This window comes from Salvia splendens, chromosome 21 (genome assembly GCF_004379255.2).
Source record: "Salvia splendens isolate huo1 chromosome 21, SspV2, whole genome shotgun sequence".
NCBI lineage: Eukaryota > Viridiplantae > Streptophyta > Magnoliopsida > Lamiales > Lamiaceae > Salvia > Salvia splendens.
Genome location: NC_056052.1, coordinates 25724155 through 25739930, shown reverse-complemented (window position 1 = coordinate 25739930; position 15776 = coordinate 25724155). Strand labels below are relative to the sequence as shown.

Sequence of the window (15776 nt, the reverse complement as noted above, 5' to 3'; positions counted from 1 at the left end):
TGGCCCAACTAATTATTTTAGGAGCCCAAAAGAAAAGGAAAACCCATTTCAAGGAAAAAAAACCTAACTCTATCTTCCTCCCTCATTTCAAAACACTACACAGCAGCTTCTCTCTCTCTCTCGCCTGGACTCCGCCGCCGCCAGCTTCTCCGCCGCCGATCGGTGGCGGCCCTCTCCTCCACCGCGTCTCTCTCTCTCTCCTTCACCCCCTTCTCTCTTCCCTTATCTCCTCACAGTCACGCCGCCGTCACTCCCGTTCCAGTTTCGCCGCCGCCGCCGCCACTGTGCATGCACAGGCGGCAGCTTCACCGTCCTCTTCCCGGGAGTTCGCCGTCTGCATGCCCCCCCTCTCTCTGTGCAGATTCGCCACACCGCCATCGCCGCTGCGAGTCCGCCGTGGCAGCGGGTTCGGGTTCGCGCCCCGCCGCCGTCACCGAGAATCTCCCCAGCCGCCGAAGCCGTTCCCGACAGGTGAGGGTGTCGGAGTTCGACCCTTCATCCCCTTCTCTTTTATTTCTTTTTTTTAAAAGGATTATATTTTTAATTACATTCTTTTGATAAAACTTTGTTAATCATATTCCAAATTTTTCCAGATTCAAGGAATAAAAAGGGCAGATGTGTTGTTTTTATTTATTTATTTATTTTTTTTATCGTGGCTGCCATCGATGTCGACGGAGTGCCGAGCTCGATGCCGGAAGTTCTTTGACAGATTCCTTTATCGTTACAAGCTAAGTTCTTAATATCCTTTGAGAATTTGCTATTCTTGTTTTCTTGGAATGCTATGGATATTATGTCCCTGCTAAATTGTTCATATGAAATACCTATAAATGCTAAATTGGTGTTCTATAATAATGGGTGCTAAGTTCATATATTGGCAGAGACATGCTTGGCAATATGTTGTAATATGTGAAAGAAAGAGAGGTGTTAGATGGTACTTACTTTTGTGGTGTGAAGAAGAGAATAAGTGGTTGCTTTTAGACTTTGTCCTCTATGAGGTGGACGTCCGGTGGAGGGATTCTTGCTGCCTTTGGAGATGAGATAATTTTGGTATGAGGTGGGGCAAGTGAAAGGGATGGATCATGGATGATATTTAGGATGAGGAAACAAGTTGCAGACAAAAATCATATCTTACAAAATTCTCCTGATACTTGAAGATATGGTTGCAAGATACACATTAAATGCTGCATTAAATGCAGCCGTAAAAGAAACGATCTTGTAGGATATTGTTAGGATTTGTATTAGCTTTTCAAATCTGCTTTGTTTTCCATCTTGCCTTATTTACTCATTTAAAAAAAAGCATTTGCTTACTATTGTTTTATTTGGTGCAGGAAAGAACCCGTTTCAAGCTCGCAACTGACCGCGTAGTAGTTCCCGATCTTCTTTAGAACGAAGGATGTATTAAATTTTGTTGAAATTTTATGGATGTATCGGACATTATTATTATTTTGATTTTTGGGCTCTTATTTATTTATTTAAATTAATATTCTTATAGGTGTAATATATTTACGTTTACTAACGTTAAACAAACAACAACGACAATCTATCGTGGTTCAGATTTAAAAGCGTAAAAGTTACTTACTTAGATAATCGAGCTAATATTATAGTCTCTGAGTAATACTGGCTTAGCGGGTCGTTACACTAAGATATTTTGGATTACACACCAAGACGAGGCCTTAGAAATTGCACGAACAGCTACTGTGAGGTCAAAGGTCAATTAATAGTAGGGTTGGTTCCGACCCCATCTAGGTACGTCTCTATATTTAAGGGTCAACATCCTTATTGATCAATCCTCTCTCAATGAAAGTGTATTAATAATCATGAATTCATGAAAATAAACAAGTAGAGATGAAATCATTTTGATTAATTAATTAGCATTACAATTAATTCATAGTACATGTTGTTACCCTTGAGGTACACTCTCCTAAAGATCCAAGTAATACAAGTTCGAAGTCTCCCTATCACTTCCACAAAAAAAGTCATTTCTTTCCCTCTTGTGGTTGTATTCTTCAGTATCTGCAATTTAAGAGATGGCAATTAAATTCACAAATCTAAGTCATGAATTAGAGAAGATAAATGAGAAGAAATCTAACCTTTCGAAGCATTTGATTCTCATTTTGAAAAGTGGAAAGTCGCTCTTCAAGCTCAGCGTTTTTAGATTCCAAATCTTCTAACTCTAACTTCCAAATCACCCACATACGCTTTCTTCCTCTCCCTTGCTTGTTATGCCGAAACCCGATTCCTCAACAACCTATTTTCATCATCACACGCCAAGTATATCCCTTATTATACTAGTAGTATTATCGTAAAAATCATAAACTTTGTTCTTGTTTAGGTACATTAAACATCCCGACTTGCCTAAACAACGTCAATTTGGACCATCTAAATTATTGTATGATCACATTTTAAGTTTGTGAAAATCGATCAAAGATCGCGAACGTTTGATTATTCGACAAAAAATTGATTCATGCGTGGCTGGTCGGATAATTTTTTTTTTTTCATATATAGGAGTTCGAGATACATTCGGCAAGCGAACTAGCCCACCACAGCCCCTCGTGGCTCGAATACTTTAGCTTCCCTCCGACGGGTTCGGGCGTGAACTAGCCAATGTTGGCTCGTAGACTGCACTCCCTCCGACGAGTTCAGCCCCGGTAGACTACCCGCCACCCTCAGACGCGTCCAGGCTCGAAAGCTTGTCAAGCCCCAAGGAAACAACCTTGAACAGGCCCACAGGGAATTAATCCCAAAGTCGCGATCCAGGAGTCGAATTTAAGACCTCCAGGATGGTGTCATATCCTTGCCACCCTTCTCAACCACTTGAGCTATGTGGCTTGGATAAGTCGGGATAATTTAGATGGTCCAAATTGACGTTGTTTTGACAAGTCGGGATGTTTAATGTACCTAAACAAGAACAAAGTCATGGTATGATCACATTTTAAGTTTGTGAAAATCGATCAAAGATCGCGGAATGCAATGACATGGCAAGATGTGATTGGACAAGTAAATATATTCGTGGCTCACCTTTTCAACCTTTTGTTCTCTTTATCAGCCGGACTTCTCCCTCTCCGCTTATAGAACCACCGGATGAAGGCTGGACAGCTCCGGCCACGGAGCCTCCGCGGCGGCCGGAATCTATTGCGCCACCCATCTCCGGCAGTCTTCTTACTTCATCATCACTCTCCATACCTTCATTTAGCAACAAAACACCAATTTTAAACATCAAATCATCATGTAAACTAAACTAATCTTAGAAAAACAAGACTAAATTCTATGCAATTCCAATTTTCACTTTTCCGATCAAAATCACGTGAAATTCGAATAAAGCAACCTCAACATTCTCACAGATTGCATCAAAATTCATCAACTAGCACAATCTCGCACACTTCAGTGATCAATTACTACCAAGCTAGCAACATTCTAAAATAAAATTAAAAGACAAATCTAACACAGGAGCAGGGATCATGATCTAGTACTACTATTAGTTTTTATGACGAAAACAAAAAAATTAACAATGGAGAATCATACATTTTTCATTCGAGATTCGACAAAATCCATATTAAATGATGCAATTTTACAAATCCAAGGGAAAAAAATTAAATTAAGTCAGATAGGAATTGGTTAAACCTTCTTTTGCTTCAATGTTGAGAGCTGAGCTTGAAGATCTCTCACTGCTCGAAGGCAGAGAGCTCGCTGCAATTGCGCTCGTCGTCATAGTAGGCTCCTGCAGTTCTTCTCTTGCAATCAGCATAATAAAAAAACAATGAATTTAGAGAGAGAGAGAGATGGATTAGATATTTAGGAAAAAGAGCGGGACGTAAATATCAGTGTCGCAGACACACAAGAGAGAGAAGGGAAGAAAATCCGAGCTACAGCAATTGTTGGATTAGATTTGATCGGACGGAGACAAACTAAGAGCATCAGCAATGGAGGCATCAAAACCGCCACGCCGATTTTTCACCGACGCCGAACCATTACGACCGGCGTCGGCGAAATCGGCGTCAACTTCGGCGTGGCCATGCCGATTCGTGTGATGACGCCGGTTCTAACGCCGGTTCTCACGGCGCCATTGTAGGCCTCGGATCGGAGTCAGACCGGCGTCAGATTTTAATTTTTAATTTTTTTTTTCGAAAACACTATATATACGCGCTTTGAACGTCATTTTCATTCGCACCACTTGATTTTTTTTACTTTTTTAATTGTACTTTTATTTTTTGTATTTTTTTTTAAAATTATTGTATTTTTTTAAAATTAATGTACTTTTTAAATTTTAATAGTATTATTCGAATTTCCCGTATTTGTCTCGTAAATTAAATTCCGTATGTTGATACGATTGTAAATTAAATTATATAATTGTTATTAGTGATGTGGATAGGTAGTGGGAAGGCTATGTGAGAGCTATATGATGTCCAGTTGATGTGGCAAGCTGATGTGGCAGGAGAATTTTAGTGCTGATGATGTGACAGTGTGAAGGCTATGCGGGGGTCAGTCTCATTGTGGATGCTCTAATGATCGTGGCTGCTTCGTAGGCATAATGCGGTGGATTACTCAATGGCGGATGGGTTGCAAGCGTGGTGGAATATCAGCCGTTGGATTGAGATGCGATCGACGGTTATGAACAGTTATACGTATCTCTATTCTAATTTCAATATATCATCAATATTCCACCATCAATAATCAGTAATATTAATCAAAGTCTCTTTAGTTGTATTCCGGAATTCGTTAAATAAAAATAATAAACAACAAACAAAAGTAAAAAATAAAAGTATAGCATTTCGTTGAGAGAAAGATCAGAAGCTTGTGTGTTTATCATTTGAATGAATTCTATCATGTAAGTCTGCATATAACATAGCAAAAATAATTGGTTCAAAAAAATTGGGTAACCTTTTTCACCTGTGCAGAAAATTCCCTACATTTTCCTCTTATGCGAGCATATTTTTAGAATTATCCCCATATCTTTATTATTTAGTTATTGATTTACCATGTCTTTTCATATTTATTAGGATTATTTTCTTGTTCCTTAAGTTAAGGTATCCATTATTATATATATTGGACATTGTTATTCATTTGGATCATTCAAGAAATAAAATATCTTCTCTCACTCTTCTTCTTTTCAACGTGCACAAACGCACAAACCCTAATTTTCGACGCCGGATTGATCGACTGGCAAAAGCTCCCGCGACGTTCGACGCTGAATCTACCGTTGAGGAACTTCTTCCTTAACAATTGGTGCTTTCATTCTCGAACTCATGGCCGAAGTCAATATTCGTTCATGGCCGGAGATATCGCAAGCTTCCGAAGGCTTGCAACTGAATTCAACACCAGCAACGTTGGAGTATATCCACGCTTGGCTCGCCCGACTCGAGACCCGACTGGTTGAGCATGAGCGCAGGGTAGCAGCAACGCACTCTCGGCTCCGGCCCGAACCTGATCCACCCGACGCGGCCACGCTGTACACCGCCGCACAACCGCCATTCCAGGCCACCAGCCACCAGCCCTGCTACACAGCCGAACCAAGCCCGACACTGCATCCCCTGCCACAATACCCAACAACTTGTTGGAACCCACCCATCCAACACCGACAGCTCGGACTTCAGCAATACGACCAGCCCTCACCGCACCAGCCCTCATGTTGGGATCAACCAGACTACCAACCTGCTCAACAGCCAGATAATGGTTGGGATCCAGTCGCTCAGCCGCGATATTCGACCTTCGGGTACCCCCCATGGCAGCCCGAGTATAAGCCCTCACGCCTGCCTTATAGTGGCACGAATCTGGTTATCATCCACGGCAACCGGAATATCGACCACCACAACCGCTGCCGTTTTCCAACCATTCGCTGCACCCACCGCTGCCGCCAACACTGCCACACTCACCCTTGAGTTGGTGGTCGTCGAGTCACTGTCGCTCAGCAGCAACAGCGACGCTGCTCGCTACTGCCCCGCCGCCATCACCGCTGCCCGCTGATAATACTCCGACGATGGTATTTTGGTGAGGATGTTTCCAAAGGCATAGTTCCCAACAACGCTACTCACAATGTTGGCGCTACTCTTGATGTGCCAAACGATAAGGTCCTTGAAGAGATCGTCAAGAACGTCGAGGAGTCGCCGCAAGTGCTCGTCGAGGCAGCGGCCGAGAAAAATATGGTGTATGATGATAAGAATCTGCCGCAGGTTTCTATTTTGCTGCCCTTGTTGAATCGAGGCTTAGGTTCACTACTCATACGAAAGGAAGTCATGGAAATCTTATTCCAGGATGGATTTATTATGTTTGGGTGGATATCTGGTGGGGAGAATATACAATCAAGCGGCCAAGCTGGTCGCCGAGGAATTGGTGAAGGGAGACGCTTAACCATTCGTTGTGCGTTTGATCCAAGAGGGGAGAGCTCGCCAAAGCTCTTGTTCGCGTCGCTCTTCATTGTGTCGTGGTTTCCACCTTGAGGACAAGGTGAATTTTAACCTTGGGGGAGTTGATACGAGCATATTCCTAGGATTATCCCCATATCTATATTATTTAGTTAGTTATTAATTTACCATTTCTTTTCATATTTATTAGGATTATTTTCTTGTTCCTTAAGTTAGGGTATCCACTATTATAAATAGTGGACATTGTTATTCATTTGGATCATTCAAGAAATAAAATATCTTCTCTCACTCTTCTTCTTTTCAACATGCACAAATGCACAAACCCTAATTTTCGACGCCGGATTGATCGACGGGCCGGTATTCATCAGGGCCGGTATACATCAGGGTCTGTACCCGACCACCGTGCACCACCACTGAACATCGGACTATTCGGACTTGAGTAATCACTGAGATTCATTTTTAGTGTATGGAAGAGTGAGAATGGAAGAGTGAAGTTGGGGTGTATATATATAATAAATGGAGTGAAGGAAGAGTGAAGTTGGGGTGTATATATATAATAAATTTTGAAGAATTAAAAAAAAGGAAAACGCGTTGCATCGTCCGCGGTACCCGCAGTGGGGTGGACGATACCGCGGACGATGCGTGGTCGAAGCCCTATCGTCCGCGGACGAAGCATAGGGCGTGGACGATGGATGTGCCATCGTTCGCATGGCTACAGTGGCGACCGATAGTTCGCCCGATGTATCGGGCGAACTATCATCCACCCCACTGTGGATGCCCTATCGAGAGTGGAAAAATAAATAAAAAAAGATTAAATTTACCATTGAAGTTGAAAGAGTTCAAACATTGAAAAAGAAGTTCAAATGAATTAAACTTATTGTCTAGATAAACGACTTTGGTTCAATTTATCTTTAAAAATTACCACAAATTTGCATTATGGACTACCCACAGATCAAATTTACAGCTTCACTATTATTTTATAAACTTGCAAACTCATTCCGTCCACAAATTAGCTTTTTTTGTGAGCAAATAGAGATATAAAAGTATGATAGACATTTGTAATAATGGAGTGCTCATTTCAGTTGGAAGAAGAAGAGAAGAAGAAGGAAGCTCGGCTTTGAGCTCGGCTTTGAGTTCGGCTTTGAGCCGAGAAGACAGTTGGTCTTGAGCCGAGAAGCAAAGGAGTTCGGTTTGTGTACCGAGAAAGGAGTTCGGTTTGTGAACCGAGAAGGGAGCTCGGTTGTGAGCCGAAGAGAGTGCTCGGTTGTGAGCCGAAAAGAAAGTTCGGTCTTGAGTCAAGAATAGAGTTCGTCTTGAGCCGAAAAAGAAGAAGCAACAGTTCGGTCTTGAACCGAGAAGGAAGTTCGGCCTAGAGAAACTAGCCGTTGGTGCAGTAGTTAGTTAGCCGGTGCCGACGCCGCCATTGGAGATGCTCTTAATGAAAACAATAATTATTGATAGTACACATTTTTGTTTTGTTAATAGGAGCAGAAAATTAGAAAAGGAGTCTATTAACAATAGAAATTGGGAATAAAATAAAATTGATGAAGTATCTGGTCAAAGACTTTTTCTTTCTCTATAAAGCTCTGGAATCATCAATCTCTTCCAATACCGCTCCGCCATGAATTGATCATCGATTAAATCTTCTATGCACATATCTAGATAAATAAAAATTTCCCTAGAAGGCGTGGTGTCTTTTGTGGTTTGGACAGAGTGCCAAACTGTTTGACATATTGCCCCAGAGAGAGAGAAAAATGAGCAAGCGGCCTCCTCCCGATCCTGTGGCTGTTCTCCGAGGCCACCGCGCTTCTGCTACGGATGTTTGCTTCCATCCAGTCAAGAACATCCTTTTCAGCGGATCCACTGATGGGGAGCTGCGAATTTGGGACACGTTGCAGCGTAGGACCATTTCATCATCATGGGTTCACAGTGCAGCTCATGGCATCATCAGCATTGCTGCTGCTGGTGAGAACAGACTGATTAGTCAAGGAAGGGATGGAGCTATCAAGCTCTGGGACTTAGGAGAAGCTGGCCTGTCCAGAAGCCCTCTCACTACGATTAATACGAATTCGTATCACTTCTGCAAGCTCTCTGTATTCGACAACCCCCAAGCCGAAATTACGCCAACTGAAAAAGTATCCAAGAATCCCCACGAAACTGAGGTTGGCTCGAAGACTGGAGGGCGTAATTATGTTGCCACAGCTGGGGAAGACTTGTCTGTAGTTGAGATTTGGGATGTTAACACTGCTGAAAAGCTTGTGAAGCTGCCTCCGAGCTCAGTGGATCGTTCTGCAAAGTCGAGAGGAATGTGCATGGCTGTTGGAGCCTTTTTGCCATCTGAGTCGGAGGTTTATGCACATGTTGTTGCTGGGTTTGAGGATGGATCAATGGTGTTATGGGATTTGAGAAATCCTTCCTTGCCGGTGACTAGTGTGAAATTTCACTCGGAGGCAGTCCTAAGCTTGTCTATTGACAGTTCATGTGGAGGAGGGGTTTCCGGATCTGCTGATGAGAAAATTGTGACATTTAGCTTGAATCCTTCAATGGGATCGTGTTTGGTCAAGAAAGAAGTTATTTTGGAGAGACCCGGTATAGCAGGGACCTCCATAAGGCCAGATGGTAAGATTTTCGCCACTGCTGGATGGGATCACAGGGTGAGGATACATGACTATCGGAAAGGGAATGCGTTGGCTATACTGAAATACCATCACGCAATTTGCAATGCTGTCACATTCTCAGCTAATAGTAAACTGATGGCTTCATCTTCAGAAGATGCCACTATAGCGTTATGGGAGCTTTATCCTCCTAGAAATTGACATGTAATGTATAATTTGTTGCAAGTTTAGAACTTACGCGAAACAAAGGGTACATTTATAAGATTGTGCTTTGTTTTGTTGTTCAATGGTCTATTTTCTTACCCTTTTGAAATAGTATGTTTGGATTGCTGAGAGTATCTTTTGAATACTTAATGTACTTCGGCTTCTGTTGTTTACTTAGGCGCCTTTCTATGATTGAAACTGTGTTCTGCTGTTCTGGTGCTAAGTTTAATTCAGCAAAAACGTCGGGATGCATGGTAACTGTATGTTGCTGTTTAGATGAATGATGTTTGATGGTTTCATGTAGCTACGGTTACCAAGTTACAAAATTCTTACAATGCAGCCAAGATGTTATCATGCCTCCTGCGTTCAGACAACAAATCCTTGTAGAAATCCGATCGGCCTTTGTGATAGTCTATCCATATACATAGTTGCCGTATAGCCTCCCTCTTCTCCTCTGTAAGTATTTGCATTTCATCTTCGTTCTCTTCTATAATTTTCTCTAATTCTGTCACCGTATCTTCTAACTTGCAGACCTTCTCTCGGGATGCCAATATCTCGGTTTCCTTGTCATCAAGCTGAGCTAGCAAGCAGTCTAAATCGTCTTTCAAGTGTGACATGGATCTGTTCTTCGTTGCTGCCCACTGTTTCACAGAGTTGATCCCACGCGAGGCTTTCAACATCCTATTCTGGAGTTTGGCAGTGCATTCCTTGAATTTCAAGGTCTTTGAGTCTATCATTGTGAGTAATTCGTTTGCTGTAACCGTCAAGTCCTTCACATTCTTCAGTTCAGTAGACGTTCTGGCTGTCATCTCTTTGAGGTCCCTGTCATCTTTCTCATACAAGTCCCTTGTCTTTCGGTACCACTCCTTGTTTTCAGTTTGTAGCTGTTCTGCAACCCTTATCCTACGGCTCAGGATCCTGTATTGGTCTTCAAACTGTTTCCGGAAAACTACAGCCATTTCTTCTATTTTCCTTTCCACATTATGGAAGTTCGATTTGGCCATTTTCTCCAACTGGGATTTGTTTTTGTAATAATGGAGTGCTCATTTCAGTTGGAAGAAGAAGAGAAGAAGAAGGAAGCTCGGCTTTGAGCTCGGCTTTGAGTTCGGCTTTGAGCCGAGAAGACAGTTGGTCTTGAGCCGAGAAGCAAAGGAGTTCGGTTTGTGTACCGAGAAAGGAGTTCGGTTTGTGAACCGAGAAGGGAGCTCGGTTGTGAGCCGAAGAGAGTGCTCGGTTGTGAGCCGAAAAGAAAGTTCGGTCTTGAGTCAAGAATAGAGTTCGTCTTGAGCCGAAAAAGAAGAAGCAACAGTTCGGTCTTGAACCGAGAAGGAAGTTCGGCCTAGAGAAACTAGCCGTTGGTGCAGCAGTTAGTTAGCCGAGATGTAGCAGTTATTCTTCTTGCTTTCTTGATTCTTCTTGTAGTTAGTTAGTAGCAGTTGCTACTTGATTGTAGAGCTTTAAATAGCTCAAAACCATGTACGTAGTTAGTAGTGAAAATCAATAAAGAGTTTTCAAGTTTTCTCTCCAAGATTACCATCTTCGATACTCTAAGTGTGAGTGTGTGTTCTTCTGCATTGTGAGTTATCATACAACTGTGAGTGTGTGTGTGATTCACCTGAGTGTGTGAAAGTCTTGTGCGTATTGAATCCCAACAAGTGGCGCCGTCTGTGGGAAGGGGATATTGAAGCTGATTTGCAGAGGATCAAACGGTTTCAGAGATGGCAGCAAGGCTTGATGCAGAAAAGTTCACAGGCAAGAATGATTATAGCCTGTGGAAGATGAAGATGAAGGCGGTCTTGATTCAACAAGGCTTGGCCGCAGTTCTTGCAAATACAGAAGAGAAAGGAAAGGCTCCAATGCTTGATGATAAAGCTCAGACAAAGATGGAGGAGATGCAGCTCAAGGCACATTCTGCAGTGATTCTGTGCCTTGGAGATAAGGTCTTGAGGGAAGTTCAAGAAGCCAAGACTGCGGTGGAGATCTTGAACAGGTTAGATGAAGTTTACCTGGCAAAATCTTTGGCTAACCGGCTGTATCTCAAGAAGAGGCTCTATGCCTATAGTTTTTCTGGTGAAAAATCTATCATAGAGCAGTTGGAGGAGTTCAATAAGATCATTGATGATCTGGGCTGTGTGGATGTTAAAATTTCAGATGAAGACAAGGCCATTCTTACATTGAATGCCTTGCCTAGCTCGTATGACCAGTTGAGTGATGCAATTATCTATGGCAGAGATAAGCCTATCACCTATGCAGAAGTCTACTCGGCCTTGATGGCTAAGGAACTCCAGAAGACTACCAGCAGAAGCTCTGCAAGCTCCAATGTTCAAGCAGCAGAGGCCTTGAATGTGAAGAAGTTCAAAAAACAGAACTTCAAGAAAAAGTTTGAGGGCTCTAAACCCTCAAGTTCTGATGCTCAGAAGGAAACCAGAGCATGTTTTTGGTGCAAGAAACCAGGGCACTTGAAGAAGGACTGCCATGCCTGGAAGAGAAAACTAGCCTCTGAGGGCCACAACACTTCTGATTGTGTAGAGAGTACTGATCCCCCTGCTCAACTCATGAATGTAAGTGATAATGGGATCAGTCACAGGTGGATAATGGACTCAGGGTGCAGCTTCCATATGTGCCCCAACAAATCTTGGTTTCATGATCTTCAGGAAGCATCAGGGACTGTAGTTCTTGGAAATAACCATGTGTGTCAGATCAAAGGGATAGGGAAAGTGAAGCTAAGTTTGCAAGATGGCTCTATAAAGATCCTAACTGGGGTGAGGTATATTCCGGAAGTGAAAAGAAATCTCATCTCATTGGGAATGCTGGAGGAGAAAGGGTTCACCATATTGATGAGTCAGGGAAAGATGCTTGTGAAATCTGGGAATGCAGTGATGATGGAGGCTGACAGAGAGCACATTCTCTATTATCTGAAGGCTAAGGCCGTTGATGGAGAAAGCAATGCAGTGTCAGATGATTCCATAATGCTATGGCACAAGAGATTGGGCCATCCAGCAGAAGGAAGCTTGAAAGAACTCATCAAGAAGGGCCTGATCTCTGGAGATTTCAACAAGATGGACCCCTGTGAGCAGTGTATACTTGGAAAAGCAAAGAAGGCACCCTATCCTACAGGTATTCACTCTTCTACAGCCCCATTAGACTACATACACAGTGATCTCTGGGGCCCTTCACCTGTAAGCTCAATTGGTGGTGGGAAATACTACCTTGCTATTATTGATGACTACACTAGGAAACTGTGGGTGTATATACTGAAAGAAAAATCAGAGACATTCACAAAATTCAAGATATGGTGTAAAGAGGTGGAGCTAGAGAAGGGAAGGAGTGTTAAATGCCTAAGAACTGACAATGGCTTGGAATTCCTGTCTACTGAGTTTGATCTGTTTTGCAAAGAGAAGGGTATGAAGAGGCACCGCACTGTTCCTGGTAACCCCCAGCAAAATGGTGTTGTGGAGAGGATGAATAGGACTATCCTAGAGAGAGTAAGGTGCTTGTTACTCAGTTCTGGTCTGAGCAACAGATTTTGGGGAGAGGCTGTGTATACAGCAGCCTATCTCATAAATAAGTGTCCATCTACTGCCCTTAAGTCTGAGACTCCTGATTACATGTGGTATGGAGCCCATAGTGACTACTCAAAATACAAGGTGTTTGGGTGTGCAGCCTATGCTCATGCTAGGCAAAGTAAGCTTGAGGCTAGGGCTCTAAAATGCATATTGCTGGGGTATCAGAGGGGTGTTAAGGGGTATAGGCTCTGGTGCATTGAGCCTGGTAGGCAGAAGGTGGTGGTGAGTAGGGATGTTGTGTTCTTGGAGGATCAGATGCCATACTTAAAAAGGAAGCTGAACTCCAATGAAGTTGAGAGTGATTTCCTCAAGGTGGAGCCAGTGGGACTTTGCCAAGGAGCAGGTGGAGCCTCTGACTCAGAAAGTGAGTCTGAACCAGATGATGATGGTGCTCTAGCTCGAGGTAGAAAAATTGATGAGCCTTCAGCAGATTCTGCCAGAGAGTACCAGATAGCAAGAGATAGAGGCAGAAGAAATACAAGACCACCTGAAAGGTTTTCTGATGTGGTCTACTATGCACTTTGTGCTGCTGAGGGCATTGATATTGCAGATCCTCTCACATATAAAGAAGCCATGAAGAGTAAAGACAGAGAAAGGTGGATTGAAGCCATGAATGAGGAAATGGAATCTTTACTCAAGAACAAAACATGGATTTTGGTGGATAAATCCAGACTGACTACAGATGGAAAAGAAAGGAGGCTGATCAGTTGTAAGTGGTTGTTTAAGAAAAAGATTGAGACCACTGATAAAGATAGAATCAGATTCAAGGCAAGGCTGGTGGCTAGGGGCTTCACACAGCAAGAAGGAATTGATTTCAATGAAGTATTTGCTCCAGTTGTTAAGCACACTTCGATTAGGATCTTGTTGGCAGTTGTGAACCAGCTAGACTGGGAGCTACAACAGCTTGATGTGAAGACAGCCTTCCTCAATGGGGATCTAGAGGAGACTATCTTTATGGAACAGCCAGAGGGCTATGTGAAGACTGGAGAAGAAGGCAAGGTGTGCCTGTTACAGAAAAGTCTTTATGGACTTAAGCAAAGTCCTAGACAGTGGAATAAGAAGTTTGATGCACAGATGAAGAAGATTGGCTTCTCCAAATCAGAATATGATGATTGTATTTACATCAAGAAGGCAGGCAGGACTCCCATTGCCTACCTATTACTCTATGTGGATGATATGCTACTTGCAGGCCCTTCTATGACAGAAATCCAGAAAGTTAAACAAGATCTGAAGTCGAGCTTTGAAATGAAGGATCTAGGAGAGTCAAGGAAGATCCTAGGCATACATATTCAGAGAGATAGAGGCTGCAAGAAGCTGTGGATGCTGCAAACTGATTATATTGACAAAGTTATGCAGAGATTCAGAATGGAGAATGCTAAACCTGCCTCAACACCCTTGTCCCAAAGTTTCAGATTATCAAAGGAACAAGCGCCTAAAACTAAGCAAGAGGCTGATGAGATGGAGGCTATCCCTTATGCTAGTGTTGTTGGGAGTATCATGTACACTATGATTTGTACAAGACCAGATCTTGCTCATGCTATCTCAGTGACTAGCAGATACATGGCAGACCCGGGGAAGGAGCATTGGAATGCTCTTAAATGGATATTGAGGTACATGAAGTCAACTAAGGACTGGGGGATTGTGTTCAATGGCTGGGAAGGTGGATCTGAGGAGGTTGTGCAGGGGTATTGTGATGCAGACTATGCTGCAAATCTGGACACCAGAAAGTCTCAAACAGGTTATTTGTTCACCATGTTTGGAACTGTGATCAGTTGGAAATCAGGTCTGCAGAGTGTAGTTGCTCTCTCAACTACAGAATCAGAGTATATAGCTCTCACTGCAGCTGTACAGGAGAGCTTTTGGATCCAGGGAGTAATTTCTGATTTTGGTTTTGACCAAGAAACAATGGTGATTCATTGTGACAGCAGCTCAGCTATATGCTTGGCTAAACATCCGGGTTTCCATGAAAGGAGCAAGCATATAGACATAAAGTTGCACTTTATTAGAGATGAGATTGAAAGGGGAAGGGTGAAGGTGGTTAAGATTAACACCTTGCACAATCCGGCAGATATGCTAACTAAATCTCTAAGTAGAGACAAGTTTGATCATTGCAAGAAGTTGATCAATGTTTGTGCGAGAACTGAGATGAGCCCTCAGGTGGAGAATTGTAATAATGGAGTGCTCATTTCAGTTGGAAGAAGAAGAGAAGAAGAAGGAAGCTCGGCTTTGAGCTCGGCTTTGAGTTCGGCTTTGAGCCGAGAAGACAGTTGGTCTTGAGCCGAGAAGCAAAGGAGTTCGGTTTGTGTACCGAGAAAGGAGTTCGGTTTGTGAACCGAGAAGGGAGCTCGGTTGTGAGCCGAAGAGAGTGCTCGGTTGTGAGCCGAAAAGAAAGTTCGGTCTTGAGTCAAGAATAGAGTTCGTCTTGAGCCGAAAAAGAAGAAGCAACAGTTCGGTCTTGAACCGAGAAGGAAGTTCGGCCTAGAGAAACTAGCCGTTGGTGCAGCAGTTAGTTAGCCGAGATGTAGCAGTTATTCTTCTTGCTTTCTTGATTCTTCTTGTAGTTAGTTAGTAGCAGTTGCTACTTGATTGTAGAGCTTTAAATAGCTCAAAACCATGTACGTAGTTAGTAGTGAAAATCAATAAAGAGTTTTCAAGTTTTCTCTCCAAGATTACCATCTTCGATACTCTAAGTGTGAGTGTGTGTTCTTCTGCATTGTGAGTTATCATACAACTGTGAGTGTGTGTGTGATTCACCTGAGTGTGTGAAAGTCTTGTGCGTATTGAATCCCAACAACATTCCATTGTTTCTGTTAAATAATTTTTCTTTACATTTATTAAAATTCGTATTATATAAATAAGCTCCTTGGCCCAACTTCAGTTATAGCTGCCCAACGTCGCTCAGCCCACATCCCACGAAGGCCCACATATTTGGAAGACTTTGTTTAATGTTTAACCTTGTCAACCATAATCTTTCTTTACTTTGCACGTTTACATTATAATTATAACATTATGTCAGTTATTTTAGTATACAT

General features: G+C 42.7%; 1 protein-coding gene, 1 long non-coding RNA gene and 1 pseudogene across 2 annotated transcripts; 2 read left to right on the top strand and 1 right to left on the bottom strand.

The window, feature by feature from the left end:
- The first annotated feature begins 73 nt into the window (after positions 1 to 73).
- On the top strand, positions 74 to 1477 carry LOC121783805. Its single transcript, XR_006046652.1, has 2 exons — positions 74 to 471; positions 594 to 1477. It is a non-coding gene; the product is annotated as an uncharacterized LOC121783805 (long non-coding RNA).
- Positions 1478 to 1846: 369 nt separating this feature from the next.
- On the bottom strand, positions 1847 to 3904 carry LOC121783982 (annotated as a pseudogene).
- Positions 3905 to 7903: 3999 nt separating this feature from the next.
- Positions 7904 to 9261, top strand: LOC121785559 (protein DECREASED SIZE EXCLUSION LIMIT 1-like). The gene has a single exon (XM_042184014.1). The coding sequence runs from the start codon at positions 8114 to 8116 to the stop codon at positions 9173 to 9175; it is 1062 nt and encodes a 353-aa protein (XP_042039948.1). The 5' UTR covers positions 7904 to 8113; the 3' UTR covers positions 9176 to 9261.
- The last annotated feature ends 6515 nt before the right edge of the window (positions 9262 to 15776 follow it).

Coding starts and splice junctions, on each gene's coding strand:
- LOC121785559 (XM_042184014.1), top strand. CDS start 8,114: ATGAGCAAGCGGCCTCCTCCCGATCCTGTGGCTGTTCTCCGAGGCCAC.